Source organism: Panulirus ornatus, chromosome 33, assembly GCF_036320965.1.
Source record: "Panulirus ornatus isolate Po-2019 chromosome 33, ASM3632096v1, whole genome shotgun sequence".
In the NCBI taxonomy this organism is placed as follows: domain Eukaryota; kingdom Metazoa; phylum Arthropoda; class Malacostraca; order Decapoda; family Palinuridae; genus Panulirus; species Panulirus ornatus.
In genome coordinates this window covers 10,548,934-10,568,982 of record NC_092256.1, presented here as the reverse complement: position 1 = coordinate 10,568,982, position 20,049 = coordinate 10,548,934, and the positions used below count along the sequence as shown (strand labels likewise).

The following is a 20,049-nucleotide window of genomic DNA, read 5'->3' as shown; positions in this document are numbered from 1 at the left end:
TATATATATATATATATATATATATATATATATATATATATATATATATATATATATATATATATATATATATATATGAGACCGATAGAACATTAGTATTTTCCATGTTATCTTTAAAATGTGTTATAACGGATATAACCATATCCCAGAGAGTGACCTTTATAGCCACCTGCGTACCATCTTATCGACTTGTTCGACCGAGTCTCGTCTAATCGAACATACGTCACGCTCTAATTAAGAAAATAGATAAAACCAAAACTTTTTTGTTAAAGGTAAATGATTCCCCTTGATATGGTTATTAGAAATGATTTATCAGGGCAATTATTGTAATGTACAGTAATACACGAAGAGATCAATGTTCCGCAAAGCAGGATCAGCATTTTCTTCCGCAAACTTTGAGAGTTAGGTTAGGTACCGGGAGAATATCCCGATCGCGCAAGTCGTCCTTTTTTTATCGGCAGGTGTCGTGTCAAAGGAACTGAACAACATCCAATGGCCACAGTATACTCGACCAAAAGCGTAAGTCAATCGCGTCAGCCTCGTAACTTCCGGTCAAGATACAAGAGGTGATGACTGCGTTTGACGCTCTGCCAGGTGGGTCCTCAGAACACCTGGGCTAGGGACCACTGCCAGCCTCTCATACTTCAATTCCAGCCACAGCTTCCAACCTCTCGCACTACAGTTCCAGCCACAGCTTCCAACCACTTTGCACACCTGCCCCAACCATTAATCTCTGGCACTCCCAATCCCATCCTCAGCTTCCAACCTGTCACCTAGACGTCTGAAATGCAGTTCTTTTACGTCCGTCTGTGATCTTGAGAGGAGAAGCACTGCATCAAGTAATCCTGGAACAGTGTCTGTACATCTAGAGTGCGGTAAGCATCGGTCAACTCCAGTATTGCGTGAAGCGAACATATGTGGGGTCAATGTGTACATGGTAGATACATGGCGCTGTTTTGTATACATTGTGTTTGAGGCTACTCTGTGTGTGTATATATATATATATATATATATATATATATATATATATATATATATATATATATATATATATATACCCTGGAAGTGATGTGTGCATGTCTTAAGTAGTGTTTTCACTTAAGAAGTGCTGTGTGTACGCCTCCAATTGTGTGCTCAGGTTGGAAGTGTGCACGTCCTCAGTTGTATTTCCATTGTAGAAATGCTGTATGCACGTCTTTAGTAGTGTTTTGAAGTCACAAGTGCTGTGTACACGTTTTCAGAAGCGTATTCGCGTCAGACGTGCTGTGTGCACGATTACAAGTTCACGTTATAGGTGTTGTGTGCACGTCTTCGGTAGTGTGTTCACGATAGAAACGCCATGTGCATTTCAGCAGTAATGTGTTCCCCCTAGAAGTGCTGTGTATACGTTTATAGTAAAGTGTTCACCCTAAAAGTGTTCTGTACACGTCTACAGTATTGTCTTCACCCTAAACGTGTTGTGTATACGTCTACAGTAATGTGTTCACCCTAGAAGTGTTGTATGCATGTATACAGTGGTGTCTGTACGTTACGGTGTTTATGTCCTCATACAATAGTGTGGTCACATAACCGCTCTGCACACATCTCCCGCAGTGTTCACGTGTAAAGCTTTATATATACGTCAGTCATTATCTCTCTTTCTGAGGCGTTATGGGCACCTCTGCAGACAGACGTATGATTAGGAGTGAAGGTTTGTGTGCACGTCTACAGCTGTTTGTTCATGTCATTGCAAATCTCACGTCTACGGTAGAGTGCTTACATCAGAATCGCTGTTTGCATGTCCAAAGTGTGTTTGCAGGTCCACAGTTGTATGTTTATGTAGGACTGTGTGAACGTCTGTGATCTACAGAACTATGTGCATGTCAACTGTTCTGTGTGAACGTTATATACACCAACATACAACACAGTCATATGAGCACCCATGTCAAACATAAGTATTGGATGTGTTTCACTAGAGTAGGGGAATGTTGTATGTGAATGTGCCGACGTAAGAACCGTAGGCACATCCGCAAAGAGGTTTCCTAAATGCAGGCATCAGCAGTATACAGAAGTGTGTGCACATCTGAGCAGTGTAGTGTTGACTGGTGGCTGTATTTATCATTATTGTATACACTCCCAGGAAACATTTCACGGGCGGTCTGCAGTTTCCAGGTTACGCTCATTACTGGAACAAGGTTAAGGTAAGGGAATGTTTTTGACAATTGGTCGGTGATGCATCTTTGTCCAAGGTGATTTTTCGCTCGAGATGTTACTGTCAACAGTCGGCGTCCAGAACACACACACACACATATATATATATATCTTTCTTTCTTTCTTTCAAACTATTCGCCATTTCCCGCTTTAGCGAGGTAGCGTTAAGAACAGAGGACTGGGCCTTGGAGGGAATATCCTCACCTGGCCCCCTTCTCTGTTCCTTGTTTTGGAAAATTAAAAAAAAAAACGAGAGGGGAAGATTTCCAGCCCCCCGCTCCCTCCCCTTTTAGTCGCCTTCTACGACACGCAGGGAATACGTGGGAAGTATTCTTTCTCCCCTATCCCAAAACTTTGGACAATCACATGTTTACCAAATGACGTCCTAGCTTCGTCTCTTCGATGTATATCAACTGACTGTTATATTTCTCTTGTTTCTCCCCTGATGATGTGATTATTACACGAAAGTGCACTTGGGAACTTATCGTGTTTCATTTTCCCCGTGGACTCTGTGATCCTTTCCAATATATATATATATATATATATATATATATATATATATATATATATATATATATATATATATATATATATATATATATATTATCGATTTGTAAATAGGAATAACCAGCGACTTAAGTAGATTTCCCGATGATACAAAAATAGGGGCCCTAATTGAAAATTCAATGAATTTGCAGAGGGACTTAGATAATCAGAGTGGGCGGGTACATGGAAAATGCAGTTCATCATAGATAAATGCAGAGCACTTAGCGTACATAAAGACGAAAACTAATTACAAACTGAACAACATTAATATTGGTAAAACAGAATGCGAAAGAGATTTAGGACTGATGATCAAGGATCTTAAGCCGCGGCAACAACGTATTAAAGTGTGTACTTAAGGCTAATAGGATGTTTGGGTTCATTAATAGGACTATTAGCAGTAAAACTCTTAGAGTATTATTGCAAATTCACCTTGCGTTGGTGAGAGCATATTTGGATTTATACGATACAGTTTTGGGCACCATACTATGCAGTTTATATACATTGTTTAGAGAGAATACAAAGGCGAATGACAAAGATGATCCCTGGAATTAGAAACCTCACTTATGAAGAAAGGTTAAGAAGGCTGAATTTACACCCACTTAAGAGGGAAAGGACTAGAGTGGATATGACAAGTTTTGAAAGGGAGAAAGGCATTCATAAAATTAACATGAGTAAAGTTCTTAGAATGGTGCTACCGGATAGGACAAGAAATAATGGATATGAATTAGGTAATGATAGATTCAGGTCGGATGCGGGTAAATATTAGTTCAGGAATAGGATAGCTGATTTATAGAACAAGTTGCCAAGTACAGTAGTGGAAGCTAGGTCTATAGATAGCTTCAAACGAAGGTTGGATGTGTTAATGGGGTTCAGGTGGTTGGTTGTAGGGTAGACAGACTCAGGACCTGCCTAGCATGGGCCAATATTAAGCCCCTTGCAGTGTCCTCTCTTCTTGAGTTCTTATGTCAATAGGTAAGTGCATTGACAAGATTTCCCCTGCACTTCCGAATTCCAGTGCTTTAGTTATTATTAGCAGTTGTGTTAGGATGCATAATGCCACATTATTTCTGATACTGTTAGTAGACTCAGATATTAAATGTAAGAATACCTAGGGTCTTTCCTTAACCTACAGGAAAGTGATGGGTCACAGTATGCTCAGCAGTCCATTAGCCTAGTTGGGTCATTAATATCTTTATGAAGGGGTTTTACTAAATCCGTGGCTATGGGCTCCCATGGTAATCTTACTTAATCATCACCAATTATCAAGTGACAAGTAGTTACTTCTACTTTTTTCTACCTTTATTTCTTACGACTACAATTGGTAGCACAGAGCGTGGTTGCTGGGCAGACTGCTCACGATCTGTAGGTTACGGAAAGATGGAGGCTTGGATAATTTTGTTATCCATTAACTGTGTGGCAACACCAGCAGCGACGGTGCTGGGTCACCATGGTGGGAGTGGTGACGAGTGGTAGTGGCAGCGGGTGGACTCGGCATTCCCTGTCAACCAGGTATTGGAACAGAGAAGCCTCGATGGGGAGCTCAGCTCCGGGTTGGTACAAAGTTAGGGGGAAGGGGAGAGAAGCTAGCTGCTACCCACGATGTTTGACTCGAAGGGAAAACACTGGTACGCGATAAGGTACGCTATGGACAGCTGTGAGTAAGGACTGGGTGACGGTGGTGTATTAGGGGAGGACAAGGGGGACACAGATTGAGGAAGGACGGTGAGACAGAAGGCGGGGGAGATGAGGAGGTAGTGCGTGACAGGAGTGTAGGTTAGGGTATGTGGTGTTAGATGGGAATGACTTACGATTGTTGGTGTTGCAGCGTATCGGGTGTTAATTAACGACAGGAACGGTCATTATGTCTACGTCTTTCGAAAAGTGAGCCAGACATTTGTAGGTGGGTCGCATGGCTTGATAGGGTAGAGCCGCGGCTACAGCCAGGTAGGTTGTGGAACAGAACGGAGGCGCAGGTGGCGCCAGGATGATGGGTAAGGAATGACATAATTTTCGACCTGGTATCCGTTCAGTGAGGTCTAGGGACAGGAGAGAGCACAGATAGTGGTCAGATATAAATGCTGTACTGAGGAACCTCGAAAAATGGCAGTCATAATGGCTACTGAATGGGGGAAGTATCAGGATAGTATAGAAGGTAGAAAAACAGTCGCAGGTTAGGAGTAAGGGTTGTAAACCAACCAACACGCATCGAGATTATTAAGAATATTCTTGTAAATTTTTTTAGTTGTGATTAAATCTTTAGTTTCTATGAAATATTAAAGTAACAATTAATGTAATAACGAAAATATATCGAGGGTGGAAAAGTTAATTAGTAGAGCACTTTACCAAGGAATCTGATATATTTAATTACCTTGGGATTGCAACAAATGGCATTCCACATTACGCAGAAACAGGACAAGGTGGTCAGTGAACATCAGGTCAGCAGAGAAACAAGACGAGTTTCCCCAGCCATAACTCGCTCTGTTGCACCCTGAGGATGTCTTTATAAAAAGTGAGCAAGGCTCGTCCCCTGTAAGGATAACGAGCCGATGATATGTCTGCAATAGACATTGATAACTTCAATTGCAACAGGGCACCAGTTTGGGTCGGGCACCAGTCAAGGCAACGGCTAAGCTCAAGTCGTGCCGCGCACCATTTACGGTCGTACAACATTGGGGGTCGTGCCCGTGCACCAGTTACGGTCGTACAGCAATGGGGGTTGTGCCGTGCACCAGTATGGGACTAAGGAGAATCTTAGCAGTGTTTGTGCACAGAAACAGTGAGCTGTACCTGGGATGTACGCTGGACGCGTCAGGCTTTGTGTGAATCGTGCACGTACAGACCGAATTGACCGGAGGGACATGTGTAACCAGTTGAACTTTTACCACCAGAGACTAAGCAGAGCCGCTCGTCAGTATTTATGATGTGGGGCTGGAATTACAGTGTATTGCCTGTTTTGAAGTGTTTAGGTTTGTTACCTAAATTCCCCTCACACTTGTGAATTAAAGTGCTTTAATTATTGTCAGTAGGTGTGTTAGGATACATGATGCATTATTTCTACAAATGTTATTAAGATTAGATATTAAATGTAAGAATATTCGAGGCCTTTCCTTAACTTACAGGAAAGTGCGTGGTCACAGTATGCTTGGCAGTCCATTGGCCTAAATGGGCCATTAATGTTCTCATTAAGCTGGTTTTACTTAAACCTTAAACTATGGCTTACTTGACCACCATCAACCATCAAGTAATAATGTTTACTTTTTCGTCCCCCTATATATATATATATATATATATATATATATATATATAGAGAGAGAGAGAGAGAGAGAGAGAGAGAGAGAGAGAGAGAGAGAGAGAGACTCGCAACGTTGTGATGTATGAATTAATCAGTTAGCCATTATATCACTATTGCACTTCCATTGAAACTTTCTTGTACTAGTTTCATTAATATCATGGCGTGTTTATTTAAAATTGATCATATGTCTAATCATTCAATGTTTCCCCTATTAAGACTGACATTTTTATCTTATAACATTCTGATGGAGCAACATTTACTTTCCCATAAGTTCCGTGAAGTGTGTAGTATAGTATTCCTATTATCTAGTTACATAATCATTATGTAACTACCCATGTAACTACCCACATAGATAGATAAGTTGTTTGTATCGTGTCATTTCCAGGTGAGGCCAAGTTCTTGGTTATCTGTTCAAGATGATGAGAAGGATCTGGACCGCTCTCAGGTGTCACAAAAGGTAAATACGTGACTGGTCACAAAAGGTAAATACGTGACTGCTATATTGTTCATTGTACATCATTACATTTATTAGCTCATTTTAGATCATCACACTCAATGTCCACTCATAATCCGCGAGGGTTATAGAGGTAATGAGTGGACCTCCGTGGTGTTGGCTAGCCCGGGGTTGGACCCACATGGGTTCGAATCGAGGATGAGGCATTTTCGGCTTACACCCAACCCAAGTGTTCATCCTCCCTTTAAGGGCTGGTCGATAAAATGGGTACATAGCTTAAACTGGAATGTGTGTGTATGTGCATGCATTCATAGGAGTAAAGAGATGGTGTATATATATATATATATATATATATATATATATATATATATATATATATATATATATATATACATATATATATATATATATGGAGATGAAGTCCAGTGGCTCCTTGTCTGGGGACAGAGTCCATTTCCTCCTTGTCTGGAAACGAAATCCATTGGCCTCCATGTCTGGAGATGGTGTTCACTGGCCTCCTTGTCTGGAGATGGAGTCCAGTGACCTCCATGTCTGGAGACGGAGTTCACTGGTTACCTTGTCTGGAACCGGAGTGAACTGGTTTCCATGTCTGGAGAAGGAGTCCATTGGCCTCCTTTTTAATTTTGAGACGTCAAACTTTTAGTTAGGGATGGCGAATTGCGAAATCGCCAAGACAGTGCTGAAGAGCTCAAAACAAGAGTGGATTGTAAAATCATGGTATTTTAGAGAGTTTAGCCGTTTTGATTTATTTGAATGTTAAATTCAGTTACTAATGTAAATCATATTATCATAGAATTGAATATATTTGCTGTAAAGAAGCTCCTTTATTATGAGACCGGCGACCACGTTTGAGTAAAGAATTTGTTCAGTGCAAATTTAATAGGGTGTTCAGTGTGGGTTCTATCCACAGGGGAGCTGTCTTTATAGTTTGTATATATAGCTTTCCTTATAGTCTGTATATATAATCTCTAGTTTGCTTCTAGTTAACGTCATCAATGTGATATAATATAACTCAATCTCATTGAGATTGTTTTTGTCCAAATTACAAACCGTAACATAAACCCATGAATATAAAAAAGCCTTGAAAAGGGACATTTCTATAACTAAAAAGACAAAAAGAAAGATTTGTTCGACTCTGTGGATGTAAAATCTTAGATTATATTAAATCTTCAGTAACGTTATAACTTCCATTATCAGTTTTTCGATTAATTGAACAGTTTTCATGGAAAAGTCTTAAAATGGATAGGGAAAAGTAAGGATTTATGAATCAGCGTAGGAAAAGTAGAATCTTTTGTAATGTGACCTGGCAATGAGAAGCTTCACAAACCTGCAACGAGGTGTAAATTTTGTCCTATTACAACTTTTTTTTTATGCAAATTCGATTTTTCTTCCATATTTATAGTGTTTTGAAAATCTCAGCAAATATTCCATCTCACGTACCTGCTTAGAGATAATTTGTAGAGCTTTTGCAAAAGTGTGTGTACACACTGGGTAAGTTTATATTACGAATGTATATTACAGTCTAGGTAATTTTACATTTTCCTCTTTATATTAGAATTAGATAATTTCACATTTACTTATATTACAATTTAAATTTCACGAGTACCTCATCTTACCATTACGGTATGGCTTGTATGCTGAGTGGGAATGACAAGTTCAACAACCAGTTTTTAAACTGTCCAGCTAATTAATGTATTTAAAGGAAACATATATCAGGTCACTGTTTACACTTAGTAGAGGTGAGCTAAATTGGGGTGGATGGCATGAAATTTTGTCTCTAATCATGGATTACATAGTGAAGGGCTGTGTAGCTCAAGTAACACGTGCTGTACAAGATTGTGGAAATCAAAGCAGCTTCATTTAACCCACCAGAAACTTCCCCTTACCATATCATCTTTTTGGAAAATATGTATTTCATGATATCATTTTCATCCAGAAGCTTGTTGCCTGTCTTCCCAGGGTGTATTTTGCATTCTCCAAGGCATATGGTCTGTTTAGTTGGAGAAACGGTGAATGCAATGTTGCTAATGTATTTGCACTTCAGGCACTAAGATTAAGGTAAATCTCAGCCTCCCAGATGAGAATTTCATAGGCTCTTGTGGATTTCTAGAAATTGACTAGTGCCTCACATTTTCTTTGATCATCACAGCATTTCCTACTCAAAAATATTTTTGTAAGATCGGAATTATGATTCAGATAATCTCATGATCTTAATCATATTTAATAAGAATAAGGTATCAATTGATATACATCTTCATTTCTTCACGGTATTGTTCTGGTGCCCCCAAATTGGAACTTTACCCACAGGATGCCATGATATTCATCACATGTATTTTAGACCATGATAATCACATATATTTTAAGTAACTTTGAAAATAAGGTAACTGTAGGTTCATAGGGAGAAATAATTTGTGTGATAGATTCTCTTGATTTTTTAAGTGTTTGACCCACTTGACATTCATTTTCCTGTCACCACAGCCTGCCCCCAATAATGCTTTGGTTCTTGCTCTCCTGTTTACCTCACAAAGCTGAGTGTAAGGAATTCATTGATATGCATTTCTTCCAGATTTTTAAGTTACTTCTTTGGTGCTCCAGAGCTGTACCTTTACTTTCAAATTAGATTGATCTAATTTTGGCATCAAAGCAAAAGTGATTGAATTTATTTAGAAAAATGTGGAATTTGATTTAGGTGTATTTTCAAGGTTGGAGAAAATGCTTTGAAATTTACTTTGTATTTAATATTTGCAGGAGATAGTTTTCCTCACATTTTATATGTCAGTGTCTAAGGACACAGCCCTCTGTATTTTACCCATTTTTCCTAAAATTTACTTTTTTCTATATTAAGTGCTGAAAAAGATATCTTTTTTCAAAATTTTTGGTGGTTGGCTTGTTAATCATTTCAACAGAACAAATACTGGTGATGTTCTCCATTACCAGGTCATGCCTTTTCTTTCAGACGGCGTCTGATTCGGAGCTTCAGGAATAGTAGTATCTGGGCGAGGAGTGGTGGTGGGGGCAACCATGACCTGGTGGAGGTGGTGCAGGTGGAACCTGGCACCAGTAGAAATGCCCAGACGCAGGAAATGGGCTGCCATGAGGAAAGGGTTGATGGTGTGCCTGTCGTGTTCTCGGTGAGTATGTGGTGCCAGACACCAACTGTTTGGGAAGGGAGCTAAAGGTAGGTTAGTAATGTTTCAGTACTGATGCACCATAATGGGCCTACAGCCCCAGGTGGCACCTTCCAAAAGCAACATTTTTGGAGGCTGTGTAGCCTATCCATTGTCAGTGTGTAGCATCTGACAGTAGTTCTCAAATCATCTCTGGTGAAAAAAAAAAAATGCTCATTGGAGCTGTGGGCATATTTGCCTGTAGTTTACAGCAGTCTGCTAAAAAAGAATTGTCCACAATGCTTTATTCTACAATCCTTCTTGCATCTTGAAGTCTGTTCCAAACTGCCTGTCAATGTCGCAATTTCTATTCTGGTGGTAGCTGCAACAACCCAAGTTGCAAGTTGGCAAGAAGCCAACATCCTTCAACCAGAAACTATGTGGTTTGTATGTTTCTAATGTAGATTTTTTGTGTTGTATACACTGTATGCCTCCATATTTGATTCTGAAAGGTTACATATACTGTATTAGATTTACTGAAGAAATGAAAGCCTGTAGAACAGAATTTGGTATAATAAGATAGGGGATTAAGAATACTTCCCACGTATTCCCTGCGTGTCGTAGAAGGCGACTAAAAGGGGAGGGAGCGGGGGGCTGGAAATCCTCCACTCTCGTTTTTTTTTTTTTTTTTTTTTTTTTTTTTTTTTTTTTTTTCAAAAGAAGGAACAGAGAATTGGGCCAGGTGAGGGTATTCCCTCAAAGGCCCAGTCCTCTGTTCTTAACGCTACCTTGCTAATGCGGGAAATGGCGAATAGTTTGAAAGAAAGAAAAAGAATATGAATCATTAAGATTTGAGTGAATTTCCTAATTTTCTGTAATGTATCATAGATATAAGCATTTCATTACCCAGTCACTTTTTTTGTTACTGGTATAGAAAACTCAGGCTCGGTCTTCTTTGAGAATGTTCTTAGTCTTTATTTTAAAGCACCTGAAAGATTCTTGGCTCATTATTTCCCTCGAGTATATTATCTAGGCTTCTTAATTTATCTCTTTGCTAAACCATGGAATTAACATGAGATTAACTCGAAATTGGGTTTACACCATATCTGAGGAAAGTGCTATTGTAAACAAACCTCTTAACATATACATGAATTTGATTGTTCAATCTTTGTTTAACTTAAAAATTGCAAATACTTAGGTCTATATTCTTCAGATTCTTAGACTAAGAGATATAAGTTGCTTGAGATGTACTATTAAGATGCTTTTACCTTTTATACCTGAGCTCAAGGCAAACAAATGGACTAGTTCCGCTAAACATTATTTAGCCGAAAAGTGACAGAAATGAGTGAAATAGTTTAGCAAAGTGGGTTTAAGTTGTCCATATTCTAGCAAGTAACCTCATTTAATGTGTTCATGTATTTAATGTTTATGTCAATGATACAATGGTTTCAGAAATTCCTCATAAGTTTATCTAATAAGTTTAAGATAATTTCAGTGAACACCTCTGGTTGTGAGTTTATGTTAAAGTGTGATTTACACTTTTGCAGATCCTTTGAATTGCATTAATCATGAGGAAGTACTCCCTGTCTGGCTGAATTCAGGTGGTCTGTAAAAAGCAGTAAAATGAGATGATCATCAGGGAGTAGCTGCACTCCAGAAGTTATTTGTCATCCCTGTTAATCCCAGCAATGCCAATGGGAGCAATATAGAAGCAGCTGGTGATCTGTAATGAAGGCACATATGGTGAGGAAAAGGAGAGAGGTAGCCAGCTGTGATAAGATAACAAGTAATGATGCCACTGTGGATAGAGACAAGGGAGATAGTCTTGGTGCACCATTTGTTGTGCACCAAGACTCTGAGACAGTTGAGGTGCTGATTTATGTCACCCAGAATGGTGATGCAGATTGCTGGCCTCTCGGAGCAAACTATGTCAGCAGATTGAAACAAGCTATCGATTACTAGTTGAAATCATTCTACACACGTGTCTGGCAGAATATAAACTGCTTCAACTAGTATGCAGTCACCACTCTTTGGGCTTAACAAGCACCATAATATCTCCAATTCATCAGGTACTATAATCGGAGAGGGGATGCTCATCATTAAAGAGATTTGATGGTTATTTGACCATCTTCACCAAGAAATGGATAGATCAGCACCTCTCAGGAGAGCTCATGAGATATCTGGCTCTTTTGCTGGTGTGGAACCTTTTCTTGGGTTAAGACAGTGCTTCATTTAATACTGCAGCTCAAATTCTTGTCAGCATTTACAATAACAACACTGGCAGACCTTCTAAAGGAAGAGTTCAAGCATCTCCAGTTCCACATCACCAACTTCAAAAGAGAAATTAGTTTTGAGGAAAGCATCCGCTTATGGATGACCCTGACCTCATCAAGTGAGGGTTTGAGGACTTATTCACTTACCTTATGATCACCTTGAGGATGATCTTGTTGATGACTGTAGCCACATGTGAACAAATTTTTCATTACTGAAAGATGGGAAGTCCTGCCTGCCTTTGACAATGGGTCAAGAACAGCTAGTAAACCTGTCAGTTCTTTCAATCAAACGAGAATTCATCAATACTATTAAGTCTGATGCAGTAATTGATGAATTTGCTCCTCCCAAGTCTTGCAAAATTAAAGTGCAAGGCATGCTGTGAGTGCTGGACTGTACAGTATCAGTTTTGCCATTGTCCTAGGTTTGTTATTATGATAATTATCTTTACCAGTATTTAAATGAACTCTTCTTGCCTTTACTGACTTTTTGTTCTCGTCATTTGCACTGATGAATCTACATTAGTCCCAATTGCTTCAATTTGGTCTTGTTACCATTCATTTTACAGCCATTTATATCAGTGTCTTATTATCCTTTTGATTTGTATAATGCAACTAAATCCTCTTTTGATGGTTTGGTCTTCATGATTGCAAAGAAAACTGGCCCAGAACCATATGGTGCACATATATTGCAGATGGTACTACTCATGTAGATGAATTACCTTGTCTTTACTTTGCTATAATTTCTGGAAAGGATCAAATTCACAATGATATTCATATGAAAATAGCAGTGTGATGTGAATAATAAAGTTTGCCAAATGGTGGAGAGGAGCATTTTTATGCTCTGCTCAGGTGGCACCTACCCATAGTATGCTACCACGATGGAGTCCACAGCAGTGAGAGACATAGAGGAAATTTATACCACAGGCAAAAAATTTAACTCTGTAATGCTTCACTACAAATATTGAGTACTGTTCTCGTATTTAGGGTTGTTCTAGCTCTGCATCCGTACTTGACAGAGTTGAGTTGAAAGCAGTATGACTTATGAACTGTCCCAGGCTAACTTCCAAACTTGACCACCTTGCCCTACGCTGCTGTGTTCGCTCACATTACCTCTCTACAGGTGTTACTTTGGGTTTTGCTCTCGAGAGCTGGCTGTTTGTGTGCCCCCACCACTAGCTAGATCACATGATACATGGAATGCTGCTGCGTCATATGATTACTCTGGCCATTAGCATCACTAGGGTGAAACATTTTAATAACTGCTTCTTTCCCTAAACCTCAAAAACTTGGAATTCTTCACTTTATGTTTTTCCCAATAACTATGAGGTGGCACATTTAAAAGACTGGTTTTTCACTTCCTCCAAATTTCCTTAATACTTTCCCTTGTCTTTTGTTTTTCCTTTTCATAATTCTCTCTATACTTCAATTAAGGCCTGGCTTTGATATGGACTTTTGTCCATGATGAGAGCCTTCAGCTTAAAAGAAAAAGTTACATGAGCTGAGGGATTCTTTTAGATTGATATTCAAGCATTGAGTTTCATGCCTGAATTCCAAGGCTGTGCACTGACCCTGGGTGGTGGCTGAGGGGGAAGTGTGCAATAATTACTCCCTACATTCAAGTTTTCCTTCAGCAATGCCAATGAAAGAATATTTCCATGAGTTTGAAAGGAAAGGAATTGAGCAGCTTTTAGCTGTATTTAGAAGACAAGGCAGATGATCCACAGTTATTAGACAATGATGATTTGTCTTAGGATAGTGTGGGGATGGATTTTTATGGACACGCTTTTTCACCATCAAAGGTTGACCAAGATGCAGAAAAAAAATTTCTAGCAAAAGTGGAGGCAGGGTTGCCAGCACCCAAGTGACCTTGACAGCACTGCATATGACTGGTGCTGCTGCTAATTTTACAAGTTGTTATAGTTTTGCCATAATTGAAAAATATCAGTGAATTACATTGATTATAGCGAGAAAAGATTCATTATGTAAGATAAAAGAAGAATAAACAGTTATCAATATTTCAGTGTAGGTAAAATAAACAATAAAACCTGTGCATTTGCATCTCACTTGAGTTTCAGGCATTACTCTCTCACTTTTTAGTGCGTTGCACTGAAACATCTACAAAACTATTACAGATTATTACAGTGAAAGTAGTGAAGGAAAAATACTAATGAAGTGGTTCTTTCATCATTTTGATCTATTTGAAACTGTAGGGTTAAATGAATTTGTTTAAATTCGATAGGCATGACTTTTCAGGGCTGGAAGTTATAACTCAGTGAGAGATTAAGGGGTTGATACCTATTATTAAGGTGTTACATTTTTGAGGGTGTTATAAATATTGATGATTCCTAGTTAGTAAAGGTGTTTTGTTCTTGGTCCATGCACCTGTTTCAGCTGTAGTTTTTGTATTTTTTTCCATGATATGAAACACAAGAATGTTTTTGTTAGTTTTAGAATTCTTACGAAGAATATACAGTCTAGAATTGTAACAGTAAATTAAACTTTTTAGGCAATCCAGCGTTGTAATGTGGATGAAGTCCATGACCTATTGACAAAGGATCCACAGACAGTGACAACAGCAATATGTGGTCTCACACCCCTGCATGCTGCCTGTCACCTACGTAATCACGACATCCTGAAGCTGCTCCTCGACCATGGTGCTGAGGTGGGTGGCCACATCTTACCTATGTGATCATACTTCTTTCATGTCTTTCTTTACATAAGTATCCTGTTATAGAGCGTGGCTCCTTTATTTTATATTTAATCCAATTCATATTTAAACACCTTTAACCTTCTGTACTGAAATGAAGTAATAAGTTGAATGTAAATACATTAACAGCTGTTGGTTTTAGTTACACTCAGAATTTCAGTTTAATGTTAAATTAATTATCCTAAAGTCATGCTAACAATGGACTGAACCAGGGCATGTGAAATGTCTGGGGTAAACCACGGAAAGGCATGTGGGTCTAGATCTGGATAGGGAGTTGTGGTTTCGGTGTGTTACACATGACACCTAGAGACTGTGAATGAGTGACCTCTTTTTGTATGTTTTCCTGGTGCTACCTTGCTGAAGCAGGGGGTAGTGATGCTGTTTCTTGTGCGGTAGGGTAGCGCTAGAATGGATGAAGGGAAGCAAGCATGAATGTGTACCTTTGTATATATGTATGTCTTTGCATATGTATGTATATGTGTATATGTTTGATATGTTTATGTATATGTGTGTGTATGGGCGTTTATGTATATATGTGCGTATATGATTGGATGGGCCATACTTTGTCCATTTCCTCTCCCTACCTTGCTGATGTGGGAAACAGCGATTCAAGTATGAGGGGAAAAAAAGGTCATTCATGCTCATTTCTTTTTTATATTTTGTTTCATGTGATGAACAGTAAGGGATAGTGCTTCTGACTGATTTATGAATGCAAGTTTAGTAGCTTATGCATTACCAGTTATTTTCTTAGGGAGCAATGTAACGTAAACTGGTAACTACTATGAAATTCCATGAGCTGGAAATAGAAGTCAGTGGACCTGATACATATAAGCATCATCTTCCCTTATAATTTTATTTTTGTTAGCTAGGTGTAGCAGTCTTTGAGTTGATAGATGACATAATTTTTATGTGTTCTTGTATTGTTTAGATACTAGAAGCAAGTGTTTGTTCTTTAAGAGTGAGGGTCATTGTGATAGCATGATCCCACTGAAAACATACATTTGACATTAAATGTCTTGGTTGATGTGCTATGAAGAAGTTCTTTTATAATATAAGAATGGTAGATGAATAAAATGACCGAGGACACGATTAATACAGACAATTTATATTTGATGATAATGAACTCTGTATGCCTAGAATTTTGAATTGGCTCTTCTATAAAACTTTCCAGTGCATATTCAAGATTTAAGGGAATTTTTATTCTAAGGTTGAACTGTTCTTGTGTATCCAGAAATGATTTTCCAGGTATTTTGTGTTATATAATGTATTTCTATCACCATTTCATTTTGACCCATGATCTGTATTAATTGATTTTTTCATGTGTTTTTGTTTACACTAAGACCAGCAGAGTACTGTATGTGTTGCACATGCTTCAGGCAAGTTATGATTTGTTATGAATAGTAAAACACTGAATGAATCATTTAATCTTTACAGTTGACCACCTGGTTTGTACCTGTTACTTGTATGAAACCATAGCTGTATCTTTTTTTTTTTTTTCATTTGCAGGTTAGTGTAGTGGACGGACTAGGAAATACAGCACTACATATAGCAGTCAGTGAGAGATGGCATGAGGGTATGGCTGAGTTGCTGAGACAGGGTGCATCACCAGACACTAAATGTGCACCTCCGCAAACTTTGGAGGGTACATGGGTGAGGGTGACGCCCCTGCAGGCTGCTGTGCAGCTTGGAGATGTTGATGCCACAAAAATCATGCTCGAGTATAGACCGGACCTGAGCCTTGTGGATTGTGACCAGTGCTCTCTCCTTCATCTGGCTGCTCATGCTCACAGTGTTGAAATTGTTAAGCTTCTGCTGAAGGAAAAGTTGTGCCAAGGGCTGCTTCATTCACGCAACTGTAAGGGAAATACCGTCATACATGCAGCTCTTGTGAAGACACATGATGGAGCCAATGAAGATGATCTTCAGGAAATCCTGAAAATGTTCTTTGAAGCTGGAGTGGATGTAAACTCTAAGAACAACCGAGGAGAGTCTCCTCTCTTTGTAGCTGCTCGTTTACGGCTTTCTGAGTCAGTGAAACTGCTACTGTCCATGGGAGCTGATCCCTTAGCACAAACTCTCAAAGGTCAGTCAGTGGTCCATGGTGCTTGTTACATGGGTTGTGCTGCCAGTTTGACCCACCTAGTGAACACTGGCCGCCTTGGTCAACTCATCACTAAGCCAGATGATGAGGGTATTGAGCCCTTCCATTATGCTGTTCGCAGTAGCTCAATTGACTGTTGTGAGCTTTTGCTGAATAATGGTGACCACTTGACACGTGTGGATGGAGACAATTTCTCCCGTTGTTCACTGTTGCTGGAGTACCTGCCATCTGCCAACCAGCTCCTTACCAAGCTCTTTGACTCACATATTGATATTAACACCAAACCTGTACATGACCCTGACTTCCATATCACCTTTGACTACTCAGGGATACTTTCTCCAGTGGAGGAAGACATACAGAGCTCCCTTATCTATGACCTCAATAACTCAGAGGCAGAGCCCCTCCTTAAACACCCACTCCTGGAGAGTTTTCTTTTCATGAAGTGGAGTAGAATCAGAATTTTCTTTTACAGTAATCTTTTTTTCTTTTTTCTCTTTGTCTTATTACACACAGCTTATGTTGTGACGGTTTATGGGAAACAATCAGTGACACCTGAATATATTTTAAACCCTTGGATATTTCAGGTTTTACACATGGTGATGTACATTTTCATTTTGGTCCCTGAACTGATTGCTATTATTGGAAACTTTAGGAAATACTTTCGTCATTGGGAGACACTGACAAAATCTATTTCATTAATTACCTCTGCCTGTGTTGTATTTATTCAAGGGGATTTTGTGTGGGCATCTTCTGATGGAGAAGAGACCAAGGCAGAAATCACAACCAACTTCACAGTCATGAGTGCAGAAGATAAAACACTTGGTCTAGATAGGCAAATGGCTGCAATATCTGTCTTTTTTGGATGGATTGAGTTGATGATGATGTGTGGACGACTGCCTATTCTTGGTTCTCATGTTCTTATATTTACACGCATAGCTAAATCTGCCATTAAGTTCATAGCAGCTTTTGCAAGCCTGCTGATTGGCTTTTCATCTAGCTTTATGGTTTTGTTCCATGAAAAAGAGGAGTTTGGCACTTTTTGGACTAGCTTGGTGAAGACACTTATGATGATAATTGGAGAGATGGATTATTCTGGTTTGGTAGATAAACATACAGCCTATATCAGTTATATTGTTTTAGTTGTGTTTCTGTTCCTTGTGTGCATCCTGATGGCCAATCTCCTTATTGGTCTCGCTGTAGATGACATATCAAATTTGGAGAGACTTGGGAAAATTGAGAGGCTATCCAAGCAAGCTTCATATGTAGTAACGTTTGAGAAGTTGATTGTGGTTGCTCAAAGGTTTCCATCTTTCCCAAATCGTTTAGCTCTGGCTTTGAGTAATATATCAAGGTTGAAACCTAAGAAGATTGTTTATGTGAACAAGAGACGATCCAGGAGATGGCAGTGGTTTGGGGATCACATTCCCACAGAAACAGTGAAGGAAGCCCTCTCTCACGTAAGATCCAGGTGGCCTGCTCATGACATCATCAACCCAAATACGGCAGAGTCAGTTACTCTAAAGGAGAAATTAGAACAGATAGAGAAGAAGATGGAAAAGCAATTTCATGAGCTGTTCATGAAGTTACAACCTCAAACCTAAAAGATGGGTAAGATGAGTTGAGCAATGGCTCTGCCTTGGCAAAAGGAAGGATCAGTACAGTAAATAGACAATGGAGGACTTGTGCATTTGTTTGAGTGGGAACCTCACCCTATATGGTGGCTGCTGTATTTTCTTGTTAATAAAGCTTAAGAATTGGGATGTTGGTAGTTTATACATAATTTTTTTTTACATACTTGTTCACCAGTGCCCAAGTTAGCAAGGTAGTGCCAGGAAGAGACAAAGAAAAGACCTGATTCACAGATATTTTCTAATTACAAAGCTACTTGCAAGTGGAGTCCATTAACACTCATATGTACATCTAGAGGAAAGCAACAAAGATAGCACCAGAGTTAAGAAAGCTGAGTTGCTGGGAAAGGCTAGAGGCTTTAGATTTACCCACCTTGGAGGAGAGAAGAGTGAAGGATAACCTAATCACATCATTTAGTTATTAAAGAATTGATGACACAGACAGTTGACAGTTCTTCAAGAGTTTAGTAATAATACAATCAAAGGCCACAACATGAAATTAAGCAAGAAACTTGTAAAGAACGATGTGACAAAGAATTTTTATCGTGGATGAATGGAATGAAATGAAGACATGGGTAATGTAGACAGCATACAGAAATTTAAGAAGCTGTACAATATTAGACAATGTTCAACAGTTTGGGCCTCACAAGCATGCTGTATAAGTAATTGCAATCAGATTACTAACCATGAGTCATCATGGGCTTACTTGGGTTCGAATCCTTGATGCAGGAGCCACCCTGCATCCATTCCAGGTGTCCATCTTCCCCTTTGGAGTAGCAGATGAATATGTATTTTTCTTAGGCTAGAGTATATGTGCGTATGTACACACTAGAAGGAAAGACATGAAAGTTGAGGGTATAATTGGTGTACATGGGGTATTCATTGTTGTGAATGGAAATGATGAAAAGCTTGTGGATTTTTGTGCTGAAAAAAGATTGGAGATTGGGAATACCTGGTTTAAAGAGATAAATATATAAGTATATGTATGTGAATAGGAGAGATGGTCAAAGGGCATTATTGGATTACATATTAATTGACAGGCGTGTAAGAGACTTTTGGATGTTAATGTGCTGAGAGGGTTAGCTGGAGGGATGTCTGATCACTATCTTATGGAGGCGGAGGTGAATATTTATAGAGGTTTTCAAAGAAGAAGAGAAAATGTTGGGGAGAAGAGAGTGGTGAGAGTAAGTGAGCTTGGAAAGGACACTTTTGTGAGGAAGTACCAGGAGAGATTGCATGTAGAATGGCAGGAGGTGAGAGCAGATGACGTGAGGGGATTGGGTGAGGAATGGTATGCATGTAGGGAAGCTGTGATGGCATGTGCAAAAGATGCATGTGGCATGAGAAAGGTAGGAGGTGGGCAGATTAGAAAGGGTAGTGAGTGGTGGGATGAAGAGGTAAAGTTGTTAGTGAAAGAGAAAAGAGAGGCATTTGGACAATACTTGCAAGGAAGGAGTGCAAATGACTGGAAGATGTATAAAAGAAAGTGGCAGGAGGTCAAGAGGAAGAAGCAAGGGTTAAAGATGAGGGCAAATGAAAGTTGGGTGAGGGAGTATCACTAAACTTTAGAGAGGATAAAAAGATGTTCAAGACAAGAGAACAAATGGGAACATCGGTGAAGGGGGAAGTAATAACTGTGATGAAGTGAGAAGGAGATAGAGTGAGTATTTTTAAGGTTTGTTGAATGTGTTAGATAATAGAGTGGCAGATGTAGGGTGTTTAGGTCAGGG

The 20,049-nt window shown here is 39.2% G+C and overlaps 1 protein-coding gene across 4 annotated transcripts; it reads left to right on the top strand.

Moving 5' to 3' along the window:
* The first annotated feature begins 559 nt into the window (after nucleotides 1-559).
* Nucleotides 560-18,449, top strand: LOC139759450 (transient receptor potential cation channel subfamily A member 1 homolog). Of its 4 annotated transcripts, none has more exons than XM_071681589.1 (5): nucleotides 560-875; nucleotides 6,414-6,485; nucleotides 9,460-9,634; nucleotides 14,390-14,545; nucleotides 16,097-18,449. In XM_071681589.1, the coding sequence occupies exons 2-5, from the start codon at nucleotides 6,445-6,447 to the stop codon at nucleotides 18,290-18,292; spliced, it is 2,568 nt and encodes an 855-aa protein (XP_071537690.1). In that variant the 5' UTR covers nucleotides 560-875; nucleotides 6,414-6,444; the 3' UTR covers nucleotides 18,293-18,449. The 4 variants fall into 4 exon arrangements, with proteins under 4 accessions (XP_071537690.1, XP_071537691.1, XP_071537692.1 ...); XM_071681590.1 differs by lacking the exon at nucleotides 560-875 and adding an exon at nucleotides 5,345-5,702; XM_071681591.1 differs by lacking the exons at nucleotides 560-875; nucleotides 6,414-6,485 and adding an exon at nucleotides 8,116-8,242.
* Nucleotides 18,450-20,049: the final 1,600 nt, after the last annotated feature.

Coding starts and splice junctions, on each gene's coding strand:
- LOC139759450 (XM_071681589.1), top strand. CDS start 6,445: ATGATGAGAAGGATCTGGACCGCTCTCAGGTGTCACAAAAG. Junction 6,486..9,459: donor GCTCTCAGGTGTCACAAAAG/GTAAATACGTGA, acceptor CTTTTCTTTCAG/ACGGCGTCTGATTCGGAGCT. Junction 9,635..14,389: donor GTGTGCCTGTCGTGTTCTCG/GTGAGTATGTGG, acceptor TAAACTTTTTAG/GCAATCCAGCGTTGTAATGT.